The sequence below is a fragment of the Spermophilus citellus genome (assembly GCF_964194105.1).
Source record: "Spermophilus citellus genome assembly, contig: SCAFFOLD_161, whole genome shotgun sequence".
NCBI lineage: Eukaryota > Metazoa > Chordata > Mammalia > Rodentia > Sciuridae > Spermophilus > Spermophilus citellus.
Genome location: NW_027672903.1, coordinates 895,773 through 923,090, shown reverse-complemented (window position 1 = coordinate 923,090; position 27,318 = coordinate 895,773). Strand labels below are relative to the sequence as shown.

Genomic DNA, 27,318 nt, shown 5'->3' with positions numbered 1-27,318 from the left:
ATTTGGTCATTTCTAGTAACTCATTATTAAAATTTTACTCTTTTCCTAACCACCAACTTAAAAAACTTTAATCAAGACAACGTTTTAATTGCATAAATCCCCAGTAATGAGGATTCTAGGTTGACACAGGTGGATTTGGGCTATGGAGAAACATCTTTCTGACTTGACAGAAAACTTATTTAGCTGAGCTCTTTCCTGTCGTCTGTCGTCTTGCCTTTGAACTTCTTGGATAATTTATGAAAGCAGAGGAACTGCTTTCATCTGTGGCACACAGTGGCAACGTTCCCATGGCAGGAAGTGTTTGTTCTTACAAATCTTATACATAGCGGTCACAAGGGAGGCCTTAATATCTTGCTTTACTTATTTGTGCATTTTTGTAATTTCATGATTGTTTCAGTGTTTTTACCTGAGAGCTAAGCAGCTTGGAGAAAAGGCTGAGACATACTTGCCCTGGGACCCTCATTACTCAGCCCTGATCTACCTGCCTGTCTGGTTGTAGCTGCCGCTTCTCCTTTTTACAAATTGTCAGATACTGTAACAGAATCTATAGCCTGGAGTCCCCCAAAGCCCTATTTCTGTTGATAGCAAAAATGTGATGGGAACAAAACCATTGGTGGCATTTGAGGTTGGAAGGGAGAACAAGCAGAAGGTGAGAAATAGCTTACTGAAGGAGGGAAAGAATTTAGAGAGTGATGGGAAGTAAATTGAATGTGGAGAGTGGAGTCAGATAACAGAGGCAAGAACTCAGGACTTGATGAGATTTCTAATAGGGGGCTATTGTTGGTTCTTGAGACGGGAGAAAAGATGATCAAAGTAGTATTTTATGATTATTTTTTTCTTATTATGAGATTAGCCCTAAGCGTGAATTTAAGGGATATATATATATATATATATATATATATAATCAATTTGATTTATATCAAATCAAAGGTCAACATATCTCATGTAAGCTTGATTTAGGTTATAATCCTACATTTTGTTTGGAATCACAAATTGATTTATATATTATTATATTATTATATATACATAATCAAGGCCAAGTGACTGTAGCATAGGTATGGAGTGTGGTCATGGCTGTTGGTTGTGAGGATGGAGGGGAAAGCTTCCGTCTAAGCATGAGCACTCAGGCTGGAGATGGAAGAGTACAGTCAAAGATGATTCCAGTGCTTTGGATCAAAAAAAAAAAAAAAAGTGAAGGCATTAAGACCTGTAGAAATGGCAGTGAAAGAGGCCCACTGGTTAAAGACAGAAGTTGGGCAAGATGAGCTCCTTTAGGGATTAGTACAGTTTCCTGTGACCATGGAATGTCCAAGTTATGATATTTATTGACAGTTGAAAATACTGGACTCCAGCATGAGTAAAAGGTTGAGGCTTAGAGTGTAGATTGGGGGTCATTACTGTAGTATTAGAAATGAGTAGATAAAGAGGGAAAAAAGTCCCGAGATTCCAAGGAGACCCTCCCTGCCAGTGCAAGAATTAAAAAAAAAAGCAGCAGCCAACAGCCCAGGAAGGACTGAAGGATGGAAGGGCATGAGGCCACTCAGAAGAGTGCTATGTTCTGAAAGCCAAGGCCAGAGACTGAGCAAGGAAGTAGAGGTCAGCAATGTGGGGCTGCAGGAAAATCAGGGTAGATAAGAACTCAGGAGAGAAGCCTTTGGGCCTAGAAAGAAGGAGGTCCCTAACCTTTGCATAGAGCTCCAGTGAGAGAGATACCTTTAATCAAGCAAGATGGTTATCTGAGGACATTGACACCTTCCATGGCATCCCTTAGAGATGCTGTGGTCTAGAGTCCTCTCTGTGCTGAATCCCAAATACCAAATGTGCCTAAGAACAATCCCTCGCCCTTATTTCATTACCATCTGCCTATTCTTTCTTTATTTTTTTTTCTAATTAAGTTTAGCAGCTTATCTGATCTGATTTGGAGAGGAGCTTGTCACTATGGTCACTGATTGAATGTTTTCTTATTCCAACATACATTTTCTGATGAAAATTAAATACATATTGAACAGTAAGTTTGGTTCTCTATTATCAAATGTATCAGCAAGGATCCCTGTATTACTTTGTATATTTTTCTTTCCCCTCAAGATTTTATTATTTATATATTTCTCTCTCTTTTTTTCTTTTTCTAGGACTTGTTATACATTAAGATTAAGACAAGATAAATAGAAAATTATTCTTAGTAGAAAATAGAGCAGTGCTGGTTTTCTAGTAAAGGTAGTATAGCTGTCATGACTTGGGGAAGGGATTTCAGAGGGTTCCTGAAAGAATTTGCATTGGTATAACCTGAAAACCATCTAAGAGTTCTATAAGTGATGTTAGATGAGAAATAGAAGGTCAACATACCTTATGTAAGCTTGATTTAGGGTTATAATCCTACATTTTATTTGGAATCACAAATTCTACACTTCAGATGACAAATTTGAAGAAATCCAATAAATATTGCTCTTGTCGTCTGTGGGATAAAAGTGAGAGTAAAGGTAAAACCTTTTGTAGTTTAAATGGTGTGACTTAGTGGTCAGACTGCATTTTTATATAATGATTGACTATCTGAGATAAGAAACTCTAAAAGAAAAAAGTTCTAGATAACAAAAGATTAGTGTTTTTATCCTTTAACTATGTGGATATCAGACATTTGGAAATTTGTTGGGTGATAGTATCTCCTCTGGTAAGCTATTCTGAAAATATGCTATTAGGCTTTAATTACTCTGGAGAGTCTGTAATTTATGCCAAAAATTTTTAATAGCATTTAGTTCACTTTAAATTTTTTTAGACGTAGCTGGGCACAATAGTGCATACCTGTCATCCCAGCTACTCTAGAGGCCATGGCAGGAAGGAACACAAGTTCAAGGCCAGCGTAGGCAACTTAGCTAGTCCTGTCTCAAAATTTAAAACATTAAAAAGGGCTGGAGACATAGATCAGTGGTGGAATGCCCCTCAGTTCAATCCCCAGTACCACAAAGTAAATAAACTAAACTAAACTAAATAAAACACTTTAAGATATAATCTGGATTTATGTTTGGCCTAATTAGTAATATACAGTAAACAAAGGATGAAAGAACATGCACTTAAACTAATTATGAATTATCATGAAATTTTCACAGAATTTACATTAGCAATAACGAGGAGCATATTTCTGCACAATTCTGTTTGTAACAATATAAAATTTCAGTATCTTTTTGCATTTTTGCAAGTAAATCTCAACATGGAAGCCAGTACCAATTTGGCTGATGAGTTGCCTGAACTGATCAAGATAGCTCTGTCCCTCTGGTGTTATTCCAAGTTTTCTGATGCCTCGATTGAATTTTTCTGCTCTATCAAAAGGATACTAGAGAGATAATTTTAAGACTACCTTTAGACCCCTAAACCAGAAAATGCCTACTAAATCAATCACGGCAAAAACTTTCCTGTCTAATTTTGTATCTCATCATGCCTTCAAAAATATACCAGTCAAGTCTAATGACATAAAAGTTGTGTAAAAAAAAAAAAAACTACTAACATTCAGTTTTGTTTTTTTTTTTTTCTTTTTGGTATTAAAGGTATGCCACTAAATAAATTTTACATCACAAATTACTAGTGTCCTGACACCTCAAAACTCTTATCAGATTGAAAAAGAACCTTATTCATCCTAGAAACATTTGTTTCTAGATGTGTCAAGTTTCTGTGGGCTAAATAGGTATCTGATATTTATGAACATTCTTTTCCAATGAAAACACATCAGGTGGCTTAAAATTCCTAGGTGCCATCAATAATCAAACAACTTTTTAAAGTTAGAGACATATGTGTTAGGATGCTACCCTTAGCACCATTTATAAAAATGAAAAATGAGGGGGAAAAGATTCATCAATATAAAATTAAGTAAGTTATTATCTCTATACTACCAACTATTAAAAATAATTAGATCTATAGGTACTGATATTTTATGAGTATACTGCAGAAGAATGTGTATAACATCACTCCATTTTTGCTATAAAAAAGAAAGATGTGGGGCTGGGGATGTGGCTCAAGCGGTAGCGCACTCGCCTGGCATGCGTGAGGCCTGAGTTCGATCCTCAGCACCACATACAAACAAAGATGTTGTGTCCGCCGAGAACTAAAAAATAAATATTAAAAAAATTCTCTCTCTCTCTCTCTCTCTCTCTCTCTCTCTCTCTCTCTCTAAAAAAAAAGAAAGATGTATAAATGTGTGTAATTATATGTGTCTACTGTGAAGATATTGTGAAGGGTATAACACAGCACTGCTAACAGCCACTGTCTCCAGAAAATGGAATTGAGAGGAAGAAAATGAGGGAGGATAGTATATATACTTTACATGGCTTAAATGTTTCAAAATTATGTTTTTATATTATTTTAAAATTTTATAAAAGTAAACCTGGCTACATTGATTATTTTATTTTTCCTTATGCTTAAGCACACAGAGAATGCAAAGATTAGGAAATTATAAGGGAAAAGACAAAGGAACTTGGAGGTCAGATGTAGATAACATGTGAAAAATTAATAAAGAAAGAAAAACCCCACAGAGATCTAAATAATGTATTGTAGCATAAACATTAGCCATGTACGGCACACAGCTGAATCAAAGTACCTAACAGCAAATATGTAGCGTACCTTATGGTCATTTTGGTCCTTGATTTCCCTGAAAAACCGAATATCTTTAATCAATCTGGACTTGATATGTTCATCATACATAAACTGACTAAATATATAGAACTTCTTTTTCAAAAATTGGTAAGTGAAATTAACCTATAAAATTAAAATTAAAAAAAAGTTAAATTAAAAAATTAATTTTAGGTCAATATTACCAAATAACAATGATCTAAAAAGTACTATTTTAAAATTCAACTTATTTTGGACCTGAAATATTTAAATAATGAAGCTTTTTATTGCCTAAGTTTATAGAACTTTCTACAGGCTTCTCATATTTTTACTAAAAAAAGGAGAAAAAAGTGTACAATATTCTCATGACAGGATTAAAAGCAGTAATGGGAAACACAAAACCAGACAGAAGCCCCTAGCTTTTAGGTCATACACCAGTAAGAAGTTCCTATGTTGATCCATCATTAAGATTACTTATTACTAATATGCACAGCTAGAATGAAACTGAAGTGAGAAACATGATGCTCCTTGAAGATTCCTCAAGGACGATATTAAACATTTAATTATCTGTAAGCATTTTTAATGCCTTTTATACACAAAGCAATATGCTATTCTCATGCTAGATGCAGTCCTTGTCCTCATGAGGTTATATTCTAGCAGGAGTGACAGATGTTTTAAACAAGTTCTGTTTAATAAGTTGTTATATTTCAACTGCAATAATTTCTAAAAATGAGAAGTATGAGTGCTTTGAGAATGAATAACAAAAGGCCTGAAGTAGATTCAGAATCTTCTGACAAAGTGAAAGTTGAGCTGGGATTGAACTAAAATAATATAACATTAATTCTAACCTACAAAATGGAAGCCCCATACTCATTTCCATTCCCATGACTCTCAGATACAACAAATGGTTTGGACAAATTTAAGCCCTTTTTACTGAATCTTCATTTACCCAGTTATAGAAATGGGTCCTTCCTCTAAACTTACATTGTGGCTTAAACTTTGTACTCTCCCTGCTCTGTGTCTGTTTCTTTGCTTTTTATCTCCTTTGTGGTCTTTTCTTTGTCCTTCTACTCTTCATAGTAACTCTGCCACTCTGATTCTCACTTTCCTCTGCTCACTTTATCATCACACATCAGTAACCTACATTCATTAGTAAGATTAACTGATTTTCAATATTCCTCTACTAGGAAATGTCTGTTTTTCTCACCCTAGTGCCAGAGGCACATAAAATACACTGGTAATACTTGTTACATGAATGAGTCTGTGGTAGATGATAGAAGGTAAGGAAGAGTTTATCCTCAAAAGTTCATTTATCATGAAAGGTTTCAGACATGATTTCTACATGGATGATTCCTTATTTTAAATTTAAAACTCTGACTACACAGATCTCATTTCTATACTGGTAACCATTAAAATAGAGCCTCAATCACACTCATCGGCTCTAAAACTTCAAAGCATTCCCTACTATATACTAAAATGATCCCAACTTAACTTTCCAATCTTCTTCCTATTCCCTCACTCCAAAGATATTTAATATTTTACTACTTAAGCATTCACAATTTTTTCCTCTTCAGGAGAAATTATGCTAAAAGTGAGGTAAATTCAAAGATCTCTTTCTTCAGAAAGGGAAAAACAGCACGCACATTTAAAAGATTTCCTCAAGTGAATGAATGTCCATTTCTAAGAGTAAAATATTTTTAGTAAATTCATAATTATATGGATATTAAATAATTAGTAGCCCCTCCACGTAAAGGATATAAATGACCTTAAACTACTATCAGTGATTAACTTTTTAATTAACTTCCAGAGAATATCAGAATCAACATACATATGGACGTCCTCAAAACTACAGTGCTATTTATAATGATGATGCTGTGATGTCTGTTAAGGAGCCTTTTATAAGCAAAACTCCCATCACATCGAATACAATTTAGTGCCAAATATTTTTAATTATACTACCAGAAAAAAAATGGAAATTCAGCTATAATATCAACAAGTAGTAATGCGTATTTGCCAGAATATTCTATAAGAAAATTATCTTCCAACCTATTAAATTAAGCAGGGGTCTAAGTACCTACCAACCCACCCCAGTCCCCCACTAAAAGTGCACTTACTGTGGTATTCATGATTCCTGTGCCATGTGTACGAATTGAATTAGCAATATGCCAAATATTAATAGTATTCAAATGTTTGTTATTGCTTGTTCGTTCAATAAAAATCTACAATGAAACAAATTTAATCAGTTATCCAAAGAAAATTTTAGAATTGGTTTCATTAATTTAACTGGGAAGCCATTCAAGAAGATAGTACAACCAAGTCGCATCAAAGCAATAAACAAGATCTCTAAACATTCATTTTGTTTTGAATATTTTACTAATTTTTGGCCTTGAGAATCAATTCCTTGTGCCTTGTCTTCCACTTAAATAACCACTCACATTTAAAAAAAAATTCTTAAACCTACTTACCTGATTGTTGAGATTATAGAGGTATCGAGACACAAATATATGAATGTTTCTCATGATTTCCAAAACATCAAGGCCCTACAACATAATCCACATAAGTTCTATAATTATAAATTTAAATAATCAAAATTATATCAATACAGTGACACTGATTATATTAAGCTTCCCAATATTTTGAAACTATTTTAAGAAACTACATAAAAAGTATGACCAAAGGTATAAGAGCCTTCTGACATATATAATCAGAACTACCTCTTTGAGAAAGCCTTGTTGATTATGATTTTACCTCTTCTAGGTGAACAGAAGTTCAAATAATCAAAGATGATGACCCACCATCATTTCCCCACCATCCTTGAAAATACCTATTTGTCTTTCCAAGGATATTACTCACATTTTTTTATATAAACTAATGAACAGATTCTAAATGGTATTCACAGGATATACTATGTTTGTAAAATGCATACTATGTTTCAGCTACTATGCAAAGTTCTTTTACAAAGGATTATTCTAAATTCCACAGGTGAAGAAAATGAAGCTAAGGAAGTTCTTTAGGGTCACAAGTCACGAAGAGCCAGAACCCTGGGATTTAAGAAAGCCTAACTCCAAATTAGACACCTTTTAATGCACAAGTTCTCTACTGAGATTCCTTCATTCTTCAGACACAGTATTACTCTATACACCCAATGGTATACCATCTACATTTTTCTCTGCTTTTCTAATTATGGCTTAAAGTAGCATTACAATACCTCTAGTTTCAGTTATAGTTTTTTATTGTGTTCTAATCTAAAAATTTGTTCACACCTTTTTACTCTACACCAAATGCTGCTTTGCACTCATTTTAAGAGCAAATACATTCGTAATTCTATAAAATTAACCACTTTCCTAAGACACTAATGCCTAAGTTTAAAATCCTTAAATATGACCCTGAGTAAACTATTTGCAATTCTGAAGACACCTAGTATGTTTGTGAAATTTATATACATCACCAACACTCAACAAATCTGGGTGCACCCAGGAAGCCGCTAGTAAATTCTTTCATAAAGTCAAATAGTGGCATCTAATTTCTCACTCTTCTCACGTATGAGGTTTTATACAGAAAATATTTTCTTTGAAAAAAAACACACACACGTAGTAAAAAGTAAGAAGAAAAGACTTCCTAAAGAAATATTGTTATATTACAGTCAGATTATGTTAGGAGTACATTATACACACCTGTTCCAAAGTCTGACTAGGAAGATGTGCCTCTGTCATAACCAATCCATAACGTTGAGTAGCTAAATTTCTCATTTCACTGTACGTGGCCCAATCATGAAGGGCTACTGTTGTGAGATTGTAGAAAGTCTTGTCTAGGTAGTGAGTTACATAAGCTACCAGAAAAAACAAATTCCAAACAATTTTTGAATCATAAAAACAGCAGAAAAGGAACTAGAAAGGAAAAAAAAAAACAATACTTGTCTTTGAATATTATATTTCTTCCTTTAAGATAAGGTACTAGGAAATAACCACAAAGGAGTTACAGAATAAATTAGCACATACCAAAAATAATTCCCTCAAGGTGTTATTTCTTCTTTCATAGTTTATTAAAGAGATATAGGATATGAATTAAGAAGGAAAAAAACTCACCTCGAATGTCAATGAATCGATTGAAAAACCTAATTGGATTTAGCGAGAAAAAAAGAGCCAGGTCTTTCATGCCAACTTTGAAAGGGTTTCGGTCATCCAGCTTTAAATGAGTATGCACAGAAAGTCTCAGATCCTTCTCTATTTCTTTGCACAACTTGTCCAACAAATGCTGTTCAGAGATGAATTGATAGTTTAATTTTTCAAAATGATATCCCAATTGTATTGTTTCTCTATATGACTATGTTTTGAGAGTTTATAATCAGTGCATTGAAGAAAAAAATTATCAAAATAGTTTTGTTTAGGATTCTAAATACATCATGATAATTTTTTTTAATTGGAAAATGGAAAATTATTTTGCTCATTTTATACCAATAATTTTAGAGGGAGAGGGCCAGGGAGAAATTATCTAATTGTCAAACCTTTATTTTCATTAATATTTTAAATTTAGCTAACAAGAAAACTAAAAAAGCAATAGCTTCACAATAAGGAACATGAATATGTAATATAAGCATAAAATTTATGGGAACAGCAACAAAGGAGGAAAAACCCCACAAATATGCAAGTGAGAAAAGAAAAGAAATCTTTCTGATCTACCACAGAGTTCTAAATACTGGACATGTATTTCATTTTCTAAATAAAAATATTTATGGGTTGGGGATATAGATCAGTAGGAGACACCTGCCTGCCTAGTATATGCAAGGCCCTGGGTTTGAAGGAAGAAAAAAAGAAAGGAAAGTAGGAAAGGAGGGAGGGAGAAAAAGATGAGGAAGGAAGACATGGAGAGGAAGGAAGGAAAAAAGGGAGGGAGGGAAAAAGAGAGAATATTTTTAATTCAAAAAATTACATAAAATTTTCCTAATTTCATCAAACCCACATAGGTTTACACTGTAAAGTTGACTCATTTTTAGTTCTTCCCTCCAAATAAAACATCACTAGATGGAAATTTGATTTTAAAGGTATCAGTGTTTATTATAAACACTAAAACAGGAAACACGATATATTGCAGTCAAATTGTTATGCAAATCTTTTAAATAATTCTCTCCTCTAAGATACTCTTCATATGAAATTCAATAAAATATTAATAGTAAAATTGCCTTAACTGTACTATCAGCAGCATTCAACATTCAAACACATTTTATGTATACATTCTTCTAATTAATACAAATTTAAATTCGAACACACTGTTTGCTAAATTAAAAATTTCCAAATTCCTAGTCTGATTTCTAAAATGATTATGAATTACAGACTATTTAGCATAATAGTGATATTATAACTAAAAATAGTTCCTTTGCTCTATACAATGATTTATAAAGAGTAATTTTTGACTCAATGGAAGTCTGTTTCAATTCAAAATTTTTTTTCAAACACTGCATTCCAAAACATTATTTAATCCTTTTCAATCTCAAATATGGTCTTACCTCATTTAAAATTTCCATAATTTCCTTGTCATAGCAATCCAGGAGAATCTCATAGGACTCTAAATGCCTTGCATGCATCATAGCCGGCACACAGTCTCATAAAGCACTGAACATGTACTAACAGAACCAAAAAATCTCATTAATATATTATAAAACAAATATTTTACTATGGCATAAAGTGAAAGCATTTCTATTTCTGGTGCTGAACACGTCAATTTTATTCTTCCTAAATATTAACACATACACAGGCACATACACACACCCAATTCCCTGCTCTTTTACAGATTTTACAATGAAAGTACAAATAAAAACTTGAATTCTCATGTCCTTACTTTCACTCTATTATTAGTGAAAAGAAATTTTTTTTCAAATGAGAGGGGGGAAAAAAAACTGATGTCTGGTTCTCATGTGGTCCTGTATAATTTGATGACATTACAAACTAAATTTTCAATTCAGAAATCCCAGGGAAATATCAAAGAAGCAGAAAAAAATTATTTTTTTATACATTAGCAGAAAGAATACTTTAAATTTTTTCTACATTAACAGTAATACTGAGTGACAAAAAGAAGAGGAAAAAACAGAAGAAAAATGCAGTATTAGCAGTAAAATATATAAGGAAAAAAAATCTAAACATCCACCTGTCTATATATAGTCTTATGAAGTGGAATTACAGAATATTTTCATTTACTATGTTACTTATTTCTGGAACGCTTGGATTTTAAAACTGAATACTATCAAGATACTGGCCAAATTTTGTTACGCTGTGTGCATGTACAAATATGAAACAACATATCCCATAATTACATACATCTATAATGCACCAATAAGAAAATGTGGAAGAAAAAAAACTCTGAATACTATGGAATTATTTTTGTAAATAAGAATAAAATGTATTTTAAATATCTAGTTATATCCAAAATCTTTTCAATCTACTCAAAAAATAAGTTCCAAATTCATACCTTCTTACAAATATCCAACAAAGACTTATAAAACTTTTTATCAACAGTTCGAAAAATTCGAAAGTGCAGTACAAAGAGTCCACAAATTCCAACATACTTGTCTCTCTGGTCAATTTCAGAAGGTTCTCCTTATAAAATAATAACACAAGAGAAAAATACACTTAAATTATGTTTATAAGGCAATGCAAACTTTGCAAACAAAAACCCCAAAATGTGATCTATATTACCAAGTTTGGCTTCTACATTTGCAAAAATTGAGCGAATACTATGTGCAAATTCTTCAGCAAAAGTGCTATTCTTTGACACAGATACTCCACCGTTGAGAGAATCAAACTGTTGTTCTATACAGGCCTATACAGGAGATATTTAAAGAGAAATTGAGGCTCTTAATCATAAAGAATCAAACATTTAAAATATATGATAAACACCTATAGTTATCATTTTAATATTATTAAAACTGAAACACAGATTCTTACTTTAGTACCTAAGTCCTCTTGACTGAAAAATGTGTATATACTTATACATCTGACTACAATTATGTGAAAGTAATAAAACTAAACCCCAAATATCTAATTCTGGATAAACAGATATCCAAAATGATGCTTAAGAGGTGTACAGAAGATATTTCTGATGACACACTGGGAAGCATGTTTTTATTTTACTTTGCACTCTCAAGGGTAGAACCTGTATTTTTTTCTGTTTACATTTGCTTTCCTAGCACTTTATTATAGTATGTGTGGAAATATCCCCTGGCAAAAGAATAAATATCAAAAATAGTTACCTTCTGAATCTAATGAACAGTTAAATTATAAAAACAAAAGCTGGGATTACTCTATTTAAATTGTGATCATGAGCAATATAAATTAAAAGTTACCCCGAAGCACATGTAAAACAGAATATAATCCAATCTCTTGGGGACACTACCTAAGTCAGACCTCTCCAATAGAACTTCCTGTGATGATGGAAACATTCTGATTATGTGCTATCTGATTAACAGTTTGCCAAGAATTACATGTGACTATTAGGTAATGGTAATACCTAAATGTAGCTATTATGACTAAGAAAGTGATTTTTAGGGCTAATGAGATAGCTCATACTAGGCCTTGGTTTGATCCCCAGCACCAGAAAAAAAATAGGAAGTAATTAATGTATGCAGAATTTAAACATCTGTAGAAGGTACTAAATGAACTGTGCAGACTCAACATTATATTCCTTGAGCCTAGGATGAATTCATCAGACTTTTTTTTAATGGTTTTTTAGTTATACATGGACACAATATCTTTATTTTGTTTATTTATTTTTATGTGGTGCTGAGGATCGAACCCAGGGTCTCTCATGTGTGAGGCGAACACTCTACCACTGAGCCACAACCCCAAGCCCTCATCAGACTTTTTTAAGGTAGTTTTACAAACCTAAATCTAGAGGTATTTAACAACAAACAATATGTATTTAACAATAAAAAATATTTAACACAAACACTTAAATCTTAGTCCTTAATTTTCTCCTTTTACATACTTTAAAAGAAAACCCTCACCCCTAGTACAATCAATACACTTTTTTGTTTACTACTAGATACCAAAATAGTTATCAATTAATACACTAACAATGATTTTAAGTCAAAGCACTTTTTAAAGAAAAACAAACTCAACAGTATTCAAAAAATTCTTAGCTGAGTTAACTAATACAAGCTCATTGGTTATAGCCTGATACAGCTCTACTCACCTGAAATATCAGGCCATCAAGTAACTGCCCTTCTAGTTTTAACAAGAACTTTTCAAATGGCTTTAGTTTTTCTTCCTGAATTCCAAATTTGGAAGGGTTGTGATGTACAGACTTCAGTAACCTTGTAGAAAAGCAGGAAAAAGATCTTAAATCTACTTAAATGAATTATTAAAAACTCAAAACTTTTTCCTCATTCTTATTTGGCGCTATACATTTGAAAATTTGAGCAGAATAATCCTCATACATGAAATTTTCTTTTGCTTCTTTATATCATCTTAAATTCAGATGCCTGGAGCTCTGTATATACCAGATATTTAGTGAATATTTATACATTGAATAAAACATAAAATAAAGTTTTAGAGCATGTAATAAAATGAAGCCAATTCAGAGGAAAAAAACATCACTTGAATAGAGTCCAAAGAAAAAAATAAATCAGAGTCCTAAGGCAGGTAAAGTAACATTTGACTCTTCTTAAGAATGAGGATGCTTGCCAGGTACACCTTAAATCCCACTGGCTCAGGAGGCTAAAGCAGGAGAATTGCAAGTTCGAAGCCAGCCTCAGCAACTTAGTGAGGACTTGAGCAACTGAGAAGACCCTGCCTCAAAATAAAAAAAAAAAAATTTTAAAAGGGCTGGGGATGTGACTCAGTGCTAAGTGCCCCTGGATTCAATCCCTGATACAAAAACAAAATGAATGAATATGCTTTATATAGGTTTATCATGCCCTCAGACAAATCCATCTGAAATTAAGCAACAGTACTATCTTCATAAATGTAAGAGAATAAAGTTATTTTAATTGATGTACCTTTTGTACATAGTCCAGTGGTCTTTCAGTGTGATATGATTATCAATAATTTCATCCAGAGTGATTAAAACTGTCAGCAGTTCTCCCAAGTGCTCATACATAGTCTGTCAAAAAACCTTTAATGATTATCATTTAGTCACTAGTTAGAAATTAAGCCTTATATAGATTTTTAAAGTAAAATATTTGGGCTAATTACTGAATTAGTTTAAGCAGGGGGGTAACATCAGTTTATTAAACTACAGGTTTGATCCTCAAATGAGACTATCAGTCTTAAATAGAGAACCCTTTGCCCAATATTTCTTCCTTAATTATGACATTTTGCAGATTTATTGATTTATTTCACTGATCAAAGAGACTATGAAGAATGTGTACTGGGCCACAACCAGGAAAACTAAAAATAACAGTGATAGTAAGTAATGCCTCATCAACTACACAAGTGAAAAGAGAATATGAAAAAAAAATCCTATAAGAATCTTGGTATGATTGTTACACTTCCTAATCACACATACTCCAAAGTAAAACACAGTAAAAATGAGCTTTACTGGTCAAGTTAAATTACCTGAAAATGAACTCCAGTTGTCTCTATAATTTGGGGGGCAATCCTATAATAAAATAACACCCAAGTTAAAAAAAATTGCTTTTTTTAAAGAAACAGTTCATTCTTATTTTAAAGAATATACACATTAGCAGAAGCTCTTAGAATTTTAATATGCACTCATCTTAAGGCTTCAGTCATTAAAATTTAAGAGATCTAAGAAATTACTACCATGTTCCTCTCTCCTAAGAAGGGAACTGACGTATGCATTCAGACTGCTATCCCTGTGTACTCACAGGAAGGGACATGACAACACGTGGCCCATGAATAATCCTAGCGATTTAAACCTAAAAGATATATCCTGGATAATGACAGAAATAACAAAACTAAAACTATTAGAATTCTTCAATTATCAGCTAGGCTCTTTGTATCCTAACCGAAGTGGTATTTTGGAACTAGGCCTCTCTTTGGTCAGATTGATTTCTTGTTCTTATTCCTACTGAAAAACATACTTCTAAGATTATACTAAAGTCAAAAGCCACAGAAAATTCATTTCACTTCCTTCCTAAACATCCAATTTACTCAACAATAAATAATTTATGATAGTATTTATATGTTAAAATACATATAGATATTTCAAAGAACACATTTTTTAAAATAAAGAGAAAATTCAAATCAATTTCATCCTTCAGGGTCGAGGTGGGGCTGGGAGAGACGGGGAGCTATACTCTCACTCTCCCCTGACACAGGGATAACTTCACTGATAAGCCAGAACAAAAAAGTACCTGATAAGAAATGCTTGAGAATGAGAGTAAAAACATTCTACCCATTTATGAAGAGTTAAGGTACATTTAGAACAATGAATTAATGAATTAGAGTTAAGGTATACTTAGAACACATTTAGAACAATGAATCAACTGATGACCAAAGTAACAGTGCCAAAGTTGCCATGGAATCTTAATAAATAACTTCTATGGGCCTCATATATCTCTTCTTATCATTAAGAGTGCTAGTCAAGGGGCTGGGGTTGTGGCTCAGTGGTAGAACGCTTGTCTAGCACATGTGAGGCACTAGGTTTGATCCTCAGCACCATATAAAAATAGATAAATAAAAGTATTATGTCCATCTACAACTAAAAATTAAAAAAATTAAAAAGAGCCCTAGTCAAACATCTAAACAAAATTACTGTAGGGATATAATTAAATAGTAAATGTGAGAAAATGTTTAAGTATAAAGAATTAATCAAATGGTAGATATTATTGTGTGGTAGTAAGAATAGCAAACGCTCTAGGAAAACTTGATCACGTTTCTCAATTTAGGATAGTGGTCCCTAAATTTGTAAGATTATAGGACTACAAAATTTTTTCAGTATAGATTCCTTAACTCCACTCCTCAGGACCCCTGATTTTAAGAAAAAAAGTCTCATGAATCAGGAAACTACTAATGTAGATAAGAAAGGAGTGAAGAGAGAATATAGTGCAAGAATAAATTCCACATTAGTTTTTTTCTATATGGTCAAATTTCTTCTAAGTTTTTTTTTTTTTCTGGTTGACATTCTCATTCAGACAAATAATGGGGTCATGCACTATGGTAGAGATTGTGCTTATTAACTTATGTAATGTACCCATAAGTAGCACTTAAAACATCGTAAGCATTCAAAGAATGCTGAATAAATAAGTGAATAAAAAACTATTTCAGATGTTTAGTTTTTTAAAAGACATTTCCTGTATCTCTAATATAAAAGCAAAAACATATGTAAAATCCATTACTTGTTACTGATATAGAGGGCGGCCAACTGATGGACTACATTCATCACCACTTCATAGCATCTCGTAACAAAACAAGACAGTTCCTGAAATGATAAGTTGAGTATGTTTTACAAAATTGCCTTTAAATGTCATCTTTTTAAACTAATTTTTATGGTAAAGAATCTTTGAAAAATAATCACTTTCTAGTAAAATATCCAATTACCCACAAGTCAAATAACTTCAGCATTCCTCAAGCAATCAATTAACTCACTTCCTGCATCCCAGGCCATTCCTAGTTCTGTTCCCACTGCACTTCATTCATACTTCTATTTTAAGTCTAATTGTTCTAGCTATTCATATAACATCGAAGTGGGATTCACTCCGTCTTTGAATATCTATTGCGTAGCATGGTAGCTAACACTGAATTATTGCTCAGCATGAATGAAGGAGCTCAAAGGCTGCCAGTTTTGGAAAATAGGAAGATGAGAGAAGGGGTCTAGAAATCACTTCAAATATTAAGTACCTTTATAATCTATAAGTGGGCTTGGCACACAATAAGTGAAGTATCAATTACTCCAGGGTTGTGCTTGTCATTAAACAATAAATTCACATCTGTTGTATCTCAGACCTCGACTTTTAAACCCATAGAAAGTGTGTATCTAAAATATTTAAAATCTGATTAAATTTAAAACTATTTTAAATTTTAAGCTCTATGAGGGCAGCAATTTTTGTTGGTTTTATGTACTGTTGTATCCTCAGCACTAAGAGTAGGTGTATAGACATCACAAAGTGTATTTACACAAATCAATACAGCTATAACACCACTAAGCAATATAATCTTATGGGAATACTGTTGTAAATTCAGTCCTCTGTTGACCGAAACAGTTACATGGCACATGACTGTATGTGCAATTATATTAAAATGCATTTTTTCCTTAAAAAATGCATGATGACACAAAATATTTTAAAGAATTATAAAATGATAAATCAAGAAAATGCCAACTAGAACAGAGTTGAGGCAGCCATATTACTATCAAACAAAACAGATTTTATGAGTATTACTATAGCTAATCACTACACAGGTTGAACATCCTTTATCTGAAATGCTTGGAACCAGATTTGTGCTTTGGCTGGAATACCTGAGAATATTTGCATATACATAATGAGATATCCAGGGGATGGGAACCAAGTCTAAATATGAAATTCATTTGTTTCATATACCCCTTATACACATAGCCTGCAGGCAACTGGATACAGTATTTTTATTAATCTGGGTTATGATATTTTCTACTTGTGATTGTCACATCAGTGCTCAAATGGTTTCAGATTTTGGAGCTGAATGTTTTAGTATTTTGGGATAGGAGATTCTCAACCTGTATATGTAACATATATTTACACAAATATGTATATAATGTTTTTTAGTTGTCAATGGATCTTTATTTTATTTATTCATATGTGGTGCTGAGAATTGAACCCAGTGCCTCCCACATGCTAGGTAAGCGCTCTACCACTGAGCCACAACCCCAGCCCCCACAATTATATATTATATAATTATTATCATAGCTTAAGAGTCACCTCATAGCAATAAAAGATTAAATTTATCAGGAATCATTAAAAATTCTAAATTTGTATACACAGGATAAAATATCTGCAAATTAAGAAATGCAAATTTGATAAAACTAAGGGGAGAAACTGACACATTTACTGAAACCCTATAAACTATATTTTTTAGACACTTTCCTATCCAGAAGACCTCCTGTTAGATTCTGCCAATAAGAGATTAGGAGGCAGGAAGAGGACATGCTTTCAATTTTTTGCTATTTTTATCAAGATACCTATGTAAGAGCACCTCACCCCAACAATGGAAGCTTGCACCAGTATCCAGTTTCTTTCAGCACTTCAAATATAACCTCAAACCACCCTCTCAAGGTACCATCACAGGCAGGGCCAAATCCTCAGGGATATGAACACCAATTCCACATGGTTATTTCAAGCTCCTAGATTCTGGAAAACCCAACTTTTTCCTTCTGTTCCCTTGATGTTGAGGTCATATCTACTTCCTTTGGATTACCTATTTTGTTCTTTCAGTCCTCTAATTCCTGTGTAACCAATTCTTTATATTAAATACCCTCTTTTAAAAATATTATTGTGTATATCTAAGGTATGCAACATAATTAGTTTTTTGTCAAATGCAGCTAAAATCTACTCATTTAAAACAATTCCATATAAAATTTTATTGCTTATTGCCCCCATGTGGTAAATTAAGATTTCTAGACTTCTTGCTACACTATTTGCCATTTTGTAACCTCTGATCTAGATCTTTTGAAGGACCTTCTGTGATTTGTTTTCTAGATAAGACCTTGAATAACACATACCATCATCAACAAAGTGCTCTCAATTAGGTCAAGTAGACACCCCAGAAAGAAATTATAAGGATTCGAACCATATATTTGCATGCACAATTTGATAAAACATATCAAGTCTTATATCCAACAATCAGAAGGGAGGTGGAACTATGGATATTTTTTCTTTAGTCCTGATTTTTGTTTTTGTCACTTTGTGCATTATTGTATGCTCTCCCGCTGGGGCAGCAAGGGAATAGAGATTATTTCATGCTTTTGATTAAATCAAGCCAAAAGATATGGAATCACTAAAACTCTTCAGAGATACAAAGCATATCTAAATTGAAATATTCTATTAGAAGCATCAAGCACCGCTGCTTTTAACAATCTCATCAATGCTCATTCAACAGCTTAAGCTTCACCATTTACAACTTTCCCACATGTAATTTATCTTCTTCCACAAGGTACAAAGTTGAAGTGACTATAAAAAGCATGATAAATCATCCTTTAAAAAATTATGCAAAGAAACTGATTTTGATACCTTATTCCTCTAAGAGTGCTTGGAAATTTTTCAGAAGTCTATCTCTTAAACTACAATCCAATGCTTATTAAGTGTCTCACAGAGCACACATATCCTTAGCATGTAAAGTTTTCAGAACTTTCTAAATTGGGATTTATTCAAACTTTTAAAAGAAAAAGCTCATTAAAAAGCAAAAATCACTTACCTGTAAGAATGAAATAAATCTCCCCATTTGAATTTGGCAATCACCTTCCACCATGCTGGAATCTGTAGCTTTAAAGGACAACATGAATAATTACATTTCAATTTTTTCGTCTGAATTCAACACCAAAACACACTTATTTTTTTAATTAGGACATCTTCTAATCCACATAGTATTTATTATATTTTTTCTTGTCTTTTTCTTCATTATTTTAATCTGCATAACATTAAAGAATTTTTACTGAAGAGAAAAATTCGACATTAGTCATACAATTAAAAGTAACCATCTGCTTCACTATTAAATGAATTCAAGAAAAATCCTCATCTAATTATGGTACTTTTGGGGGTTAGTTTGGTTTGGTATCTGGGATTAAACCAAAGGGTGCTACACCACAAGCTACATCCCCATTGCCTTTTCAGTTTTGAGGCAGGGTCTTGCTAAGTGGCTGAGGCTGGCCCCAAACTTGTGATCCTCCTGTCTCAGCCTCTGGTGGTGTAACAGGCATGCATTACCATGCTTTGTAACTTACAGAAATACCACAAATAAGTTTTAGAGAATTCTCTTGTTTAACCAACCAAATAAACCAACAAAAACCTGGAATTTTTTTTTCTCACACTAATACATGACATAATCATGTTCTGTCAACTTTCTGTTCATTTCAATCTCATTACCACAATACCATTTTGAAACTTTAAAACATACCTCCTTCTCCATAAAACAAGAGCCCATTGTAAAACTTAGTTTCAGCCTGTTTAAAAAATAATAAAATAATTTTAAACACTGTTTTGTTTTCAAATTTCTAGGCTCTCTTATTTATACTTAACAACAGAGGACTACAACATCATTTGCAACTTTTTTTAATTTCAAAAGCTACTTACAAGTAAATTCAATTTTTCTTAAGATTAACAAATATGTTACTGATACTCAAAGCTCTATCCTGATTTCTTTAGCCTTGACTCATCTGACCACCCTCATTGTTCCACACTGTTCCACTAGTTAATAGATAGTAACCACAGTATCAAAGAGTGAGAGGGAAAAAAAAGATGACACTTAAACCAACTTTTATCAGAGTGTAAATGGCTCTTGGGTAAGAAAACACAAAACCAAATAGATACTAAGGATTCAAAGGTTTTTTTTAAAGAAATCAGTTATATCTAGCTAGCCACTACATATGGCAGGTAACACCAACTTGGGAGGTATCCAGACCTGGATTCAAACTGTTAAGATGCAAGACATTAGACAAGTGACACCCTCTTTAAGCCTCAGTTTCTTCTATTCCTCACCTACCTCCCTGAGTTAGGGAGGACTAACCATATTAGCATGGTGTTTGGCACACAAGAAGTACGCAATGGTGTTATAACTATTAGTATCTTACTATTAGTATTATTACTGTTATTTCAAATAATTCATTTAATATTCAATATTCATAGAACACCACACATATACAAGCACTTTTTTGCTCTAAATGACCTGGTTTTAAAGTTTTAGATATAAAAATAATTACCTCATATTTTAATTTCTTGATTTCACAACAAAGTGCAGCATAAACAGTGATGACTTTGTTTAAAACCTAGTTTCATGAGAGAAAAGAAAATAGAAAAAGTAAATTTTAAAAAATAACAAAAGCATTTTTTTAAAATACATTTTTAGGTTTAGGACTTTGTACCTTGTTTTCAGTCTTTATGAGTTCCAAAAGGGAAGACTGTTCATAAGGCAAAAGCTATAGAAACAAAGAAAAAGAACATTTCTTTTTAATCTGGAAAAAAAAAATCACTGAAATTTTAAATACATGAATTGAGACTATCTATACTCTGTTTAAACTTGTGTTAGACCCTGTACTCAGCACTAAAACCCAACCAACTTGTTTGTTCAAAACAATCTCAACAGAGGAAGTAAAAAAAAATAATAAGCTCAAGAAGGAAAAATAAACAAGCTCAAGAAGAAATGACCCAACATAACACCACTATGCTGAAAGACTGTAGTTGTGCTCTGGGACATAAGGTGGTTGATTATAAATGCAGTGCAATAAAATGCTAAGTAATGAGATAATACTAATCAATAAATTCTATTAATTATGAACATGGGAAAGGACAACTATCATTTTGGAACTCATTATGCAGGCATACATTCAGTAAAATATGGTCTGAGATGTAGCTTAGTGGTAGAGCACTTGCCTAGCATGTGTGAGGGCCTGTGTTCAATCTCCAGTACCAAAGAGGGGAAAAAACAATTTACAATTTAGTAAGATGTTAATATGATACCTAAAAGGGAGAAGTAAGTTATCATAAAGAACAGAACAAAGAAGAAAAGAGAAAATATCATCTTTTCTTGTATAAATCAAAGACCCCAAATCACTTAAAAATGCAGTCTTGGGTTCACTTATCTTCTAAGACCAGCTCACAATCTACCTCTTTCACAAAGCCTTCCTATAATCATCATCTACAAGTGATGACTTTTAAGTTTCAGATCTTTCTTTTGGTAATAATAATAACAATTAAATATTTATGTAGGTAAATAACCTTATTATTATGTTGGAATTTGTTTTCAGAGATTTTGCCTGATTTTGTGATTCCCCGAAAGTACTACTACTCTTGTGGAGTTAGAAACATGAAACAATTGCCCAATAATGGAATTAAGAAGATTCCAAAGAAAGCAACAGGGAGCAGGAAGGTTTTGTATAATGATAAAATTTAAGAGATTAGAATGCTTCTGTGGGGGAACATAAAAGCTAAGAGATTATTTCACCCTTTTATAAAATCTGAGAGTTGAGAGAAACACCAATGTTTATGATCACAACTATGAGGCTCTTAAAGCTCAAGAATAAGTCTTTAAAAAACAAGAAGTTTTACTGAAAAAAATATAGAAACTCATTACCTTCAGAGATAATATAGGTTGACAATGGCAATTTCCTAGTGAAATTCCTATAATTTATATACAATGATTCTGATAGATGTGTCAAACAAACAAAAAAAAACAGACAGCAACAAATTTAGCTTAAAGATTTTTTAAAGGAAAACTATGCTTATCCAGTCAGCAAGACAGAAAAGTTTAGCGTAATTTCATTTTACAAATACATAAAGCATTAGTAAGGCAATTTAGAGTAGCAGATAAGGAATGTGCTCTGGAACTAAACTGCCTTTTATTGATTTGTCACTTAAATTCACTTTTTGAGTGTGTTGCTTAACTTTTCCATTCCTTTATTTTTCATTTGCAAACAGAGATGATACAGCATTGTTGTGGGATTTTAAAAGTCAATACCTCTCTTACAACACAAGAATAAAAAGTCCAATTTTAAAATGGGCTAGGGCCAGGTACAGAGGCGAGCACCTGAAGTCCCAGCTACTTGGATGGGAGGCAGAGATAGGAGAATCCCCTGAGCCCAAGAGTTTGAGGCCAGCATGGGCAACAATGGAAGACCCTGCCACCTCCTCCCACCCCTGACAAAAAAAAGGAAGAGCAGAGGATCTGCACAAACATTTCTCTAAAGAGAATTTCTCCATTTGTATAAATGGCCAAGAGCACAGGAAAAGATGCTCAACATCATTAGCCATAGGAGAAATAGCCATATGAAATTCAAATCAAAACCACAATAAGATATAATTTCATACCCACTAATATGGCTATAATAATTTTTTTAAGAACATAATATCAGGGGCTGGGGATGTGGCTCAAGCGGTAGCGCGCTCACCTGGCATGTGTGCGGCCCGGGTTCGATCCTCAGCACCACATACAAAGATGTTGTGTCCGCTGAGAACTAAAAAAAATAAATATTAAAAATTCTCTCTCTCTCTCTCTCTCTCTCTCTCTCTCTCTCTCTCCCTCCCTCCCTCCCTCCTCTCTCACTCTCTCTTTAAGAAAAAAAAAAAAAAGAACATAATATCAAGTGTTGACAATGATATGGAGAGAAACTGGAACCCTCATACATTGATGGTAGGAATGTAAAATGGTGTGGCCACATTGGGAAAAAGTCTTACAGATCCTTAGAAAATTAAACAGCATATGACACAGCAATTCCACTGAGGCTTACACTTCAAGAGATATGAAAACATGTCTACAAAAAACTTGTACACGAATGCTCACAGCGGCAACTGTGAGCACAACTCTATTCCAAAAAGGAAAACCCCAACTATTTAGCAATTGATGAATGCATAAATACACTGTATTTGCATTTCATACAAAGGAATATTATTCAGCAATAAAAAGAAAGTAAGACATGCTCATGAGCCTTATATGGATGAGCCTTAAAAACATTACGGTAAGTAAAAGAAGTTGGACACAAAGGGCTACATATTGTATGTCTCCAATTATGAAATGTTCAAAAGGGACAAATCCATAGAGAGATAAAGTAAACTGATTGGTGGTAGCCTAGAGTCAGTGGATATTGGTGTAGCACAATATGGAAGCAGGGGTGACTAAAAGGTGCAAGATTTTAGGGGTGATAAAAATGTTCTAAAACTGACAGTGGTGATGGCTGCACAATTCTGTAAATAAACATAAAAAAAAGATCACTGAATTGTACAATTTAAGGGGGTTAATTTTATGATATGCAAATTACATCTCAAGAAAGCTGTCATTAACAAAAAGGCAATGTGTGACTTAGGACAGACACAGTATATAAATGCTCAACAAATATTAATTATTATTTAAGTGGAAATAGACCAGTTTCAAAGACAGAACAAGAGAGTAATCTCAAAATGTAACAGAGTAAGAGTAACACATTAAACAATCACTCCCACTTCAATATCTCCAATATAACACAAAGAAACTTTTTGAAAATGATGAAAATATTCTTATATCTTGATTGGGATACAAGTTATGGGCATACATGTTGGCAAAATTCACTGAACAGTATCCTTAAAAATCAGTACTTTTCAGTGTATGAAAATAACCTCCATAAGAACAAACAAGCCAAGCTTAAATAGTCTATCCAGCACTCTTATTATTTTTTTAGTGATGAAAAACAATGACCAAGTCAAAAAGCTGGAGCTTGTACCACTCTGACACTAACATCTTCAAGAATCATTCTTTCAAAAAACAAATTTTAAAAACATCTACCTAGCTTAGAGAAAAGAAAGTTAACAATTTTCTGTAATTTCTTTTTACTCTTAAAGATTGAAAATAAAATATATTTTCTACTTTAAAATTGAAGTTTAATATATTCTAGGTCCTGAAAATATATACATAAGTAAAATAATCAAACCAAACCATACCTTTAACGCTATAGGATCAAGATTGAAATCCCAAACATCTCCAATTGAATCATCCAGCACATCCTCGATTCTTCTCAATTGAGATGTATATTCCTCCAGAAATTTTCCATAATTCTTAAGTTGGACTTCAGCATGAATTTCTAAATTTAAATTTTAAAACAGTATGTTAGAGCCACAAGTAATGAATTACAGAACACATACTTCAAATAACCTCAGAAATCACAGCAAAGCATTGTTAATTATTACTTTGGAATGTCTGGACTTCTTGAAAATAAAGTTCCAAAGTTAAACAGTAATTCAGCCTTCAACTTTTTCCAAATGCATAAAACAATTTTAAAAGCAGTGACCCATTTACCCAGGACTTCTAACCAATCTGAATAATGCCTCTGACAACTCAATGTCTTGATTCTATGTTTTAGTGAGAAACAACTCTACTGAAAAATATAAACATTCACAACCTGGCCTGAAGCAGGTGCAAAAATCTACATTGAGCTGGGGATATGGCTCTAGGGCTTGCCTAGAATGTGCAAGGACCTGGGCTCAATCCCCAGCACTACAAAAATAAACAAGCTGCTGGCTGCGCTTGTAACTTAAGCCGGGCACAGCACACCTGCAAATCCAGCAACTCAGGAGGCTGAGGCAGAAGGATCATAAGTTCAAAGCCAATCTCAACAACTTAGCAAGACCTTGGTTTCAAAATAAAACATAGAAAGGACTGAGTATGTGGCTCAAGGGTTAAGCACCCCTGGATTCAATCCCCAGTGCCCCCCCCAAAAAAAATCTGTATTGTTAAAGAAGCAACATTTTTAGATGATAATTTAAGAATATTTTTCTCATAATGCCTAAAACTTTACCATGTTTTATAATTTGTTAAATTATTTAACTATAAAAACAAGTTGGAAAAGTAAAGTCAGAACAAAATACTGTGCTGCTATTTACAGAATTAACACAATTCATGACTTTAAGCTTAAAGTCACTGGAATAAACCATATTTTAAAAATGCCAGATCATCAAAATTAATGAAAGTAATTACTTCATCCTATACATAAGAATTATTTATTCACAAAGGCAGCAAATTCAAGTTTCTTTTATTGATGTGTATAACTATTCAATCTTTGTCTTCTAAAAAAAGAAAATTTTTCTTTTCAAATTAGCAATATGGGGCTGGGGTTGTAGCTCAGTGGTACAGTGCTTACTTAGCATATGTGAGGCACTGAGTTTGATCCTCAGTACTACATAAAAATAAATAAATAAAATAAAGGTATTATGTTCACCTACAACTAAAATTTTTTTTTTAAACTTTTAACTTAGCAATCTGAAGCAACTCTAAGATAAAGTATATTCTGACTCATGCTGTATTAAAGATCTACCTTCCTATTTTTCCTTAGTGTTTGCAACTCATGATCTGAATCAGAAGAACCAATTTAGCTCAATAAAGTTTCTATCTCATTACAGCATTAATCTAGGTAGTTTTGGAAAACATTTAGTCTAGATATAATTCATAGTCCAAAAATCAATAAAAACCAGTCTTCTCTTTCCTACAGCTAACATAAAAACTACGTAAGTGTTCAGGACCCCAAATTGACATTCTATTCTGTTACATGGGAAAGGATCAAGCTACATTTGACCAGCAAATGAATTCTCAAAGACAATACTAGAAAAACACACCAATAAATTGCTCCCTTAGTTTGAGAATTCACAAGGTAGAAGGGAACAGAAAACCCTAATAACATTGAGGTTCCTTGCCAATAATGAACAGTTGAAAAATTAGTAAAAGTTAAAGTACATGACTTGACATAAGAATCACATGATTATTCAGAATTCTAAACACCTGTATAACAGTCATCTTTTCCAATAGTTACCCTTCCTTGCCTTATCTTTGTACCCTTAACAGCAACTGGAGTGTAGAAAATGTCTGTTGAATGAATCAGATTATTCTACTTCAAGTTGGAATCATTTCAAAACCAAATAACATATCTTCATTCATTATTTTTTAATATCCTTTATTTTATTTTTATGTGGTGCTGAGGATTAAACCCAGTACTTCACGTGTGCCAGGCGAGCACTCTATCACTGAGCCACAACCCCATCCCATTTATTTATTTTTTAGTTTTAATTGGACAATATCTTTATTTTTATGTGGTGCTGAGGATCCAACCCAGGGCCTTACATGTGCTAGGCCAGTGCTCTACTGCTGAGCCACAACCCCCAGCCTCATTATTGTTTTGAAGATACTAACATAGGAAACCTTTGCCTACAAAACACCATACATGACAACCCGCTTCTCACAATAAGCACCAAAGATCTGCAACAAAAAATGATTCAAGATTTTTGTCAATAGCTCCAAGATTACTTTTATGTTGCATAAGCGTTAATATCTTAAAGAATGTTTTGTAAAAAAATTCAAACAATGCTGGATGTAGTTTACCCATCTTTGAGAAATGAATAATCTTAAATTCATAGATGTTAAGTTTCTCTTTATAAAATCAGACAGCAAGATCTCCTTCTATTTTTGGTTGTTTGGTACTGGAGATTGAACCCAGAGGCACTTTAGCACTGAGCGATAACACCAGCCCTTTTTATTTTCTGAGACAGGGTCTAAGTTGCTTAGGACCTCACTAAGTAGCTAAGGCTGGCCTCAAACTTGCAATCCTCCTGCCTCAGCCTCTAGAGTTGCTGGGACTGCTTGTGTATGCTCTCACACCCAGCTCTGCTTTCGTTTTTAACTAACGGATCAAGTGGAGCAAAATAAATACCAACATATTCAGCCTGAATCATTCTCAGAAGCCAAATATTTCTGCCATATGCATGCCTGTAATCTCACCTACTGGAGAAGGGGAGGCACGAGGATGCAAGTTCTAGGCAAGACAGGGCAACTCAGTGAGCCCCATCTCCCCCCCCAAAAAAAAAGAAAAGAAAGAAAAAAGGGCCAAGGTTATAATTCAGTAGCAGAGTGGTTGCCCACCACATGGGAGACTCAGGGTTCAATACCCAGGACTTAAAAAAAAATAAAATAAAATAAACAAATGAACAAATACATACATAAAAATTTTAAATGGGCTAGGGACATAGCTCATAGGTAGAGCACCCCCATAGCATGTGTGAGGCCCTGGGTTCAATCATCAGTTACACACACACACACAATTTCCAAACATATAAATAATCAGCAATGACACTAA

At 33.2% G+C, this 27,318-nt stretch overlaps 1 protein-coding gene across 1 annotated transcript; it reads right to left on the bottom strand.

Moving 5' to 3' along the window:
- Positions 1-5,762: 5,762 nt before the first annotated feature.
- Positions 5,763-26,571, bottom strand: LOC308640402 (WASH complex subunit 4-like; the record flags this gene model as incomplete). Its single annotated transcript, XM_081312328.1, has 18 exons — positions 5,763-5,801; positions 6,708-6,812; positions 7,059-7,133; positions 8,268-8,422; positions 8,679-8,847; positions 10,097-10,191; positions 11,064-11,183; positions 11,283-11,406; positions 12,778-12,898; positions 13,583-13,686; positions 14,142-14,184; positions 15,887-15,969; positions 18,933-19,000; positions 19,632-19,677; positions 20,434-20,499; positions 20,596-20,649; positions 24,140-24,279; positions 26,568-26,571. The coding sequence occupies 18 exons, from the start codon at positions 26,569-26,571 to the stop codon at positions 5,763-5,765; spliced, it is 1,611 nt and encodes a 536-aa protein (XP_081168454.1).
- Positions 26,572-27,318: the final 747 nt, after the last annotated feature.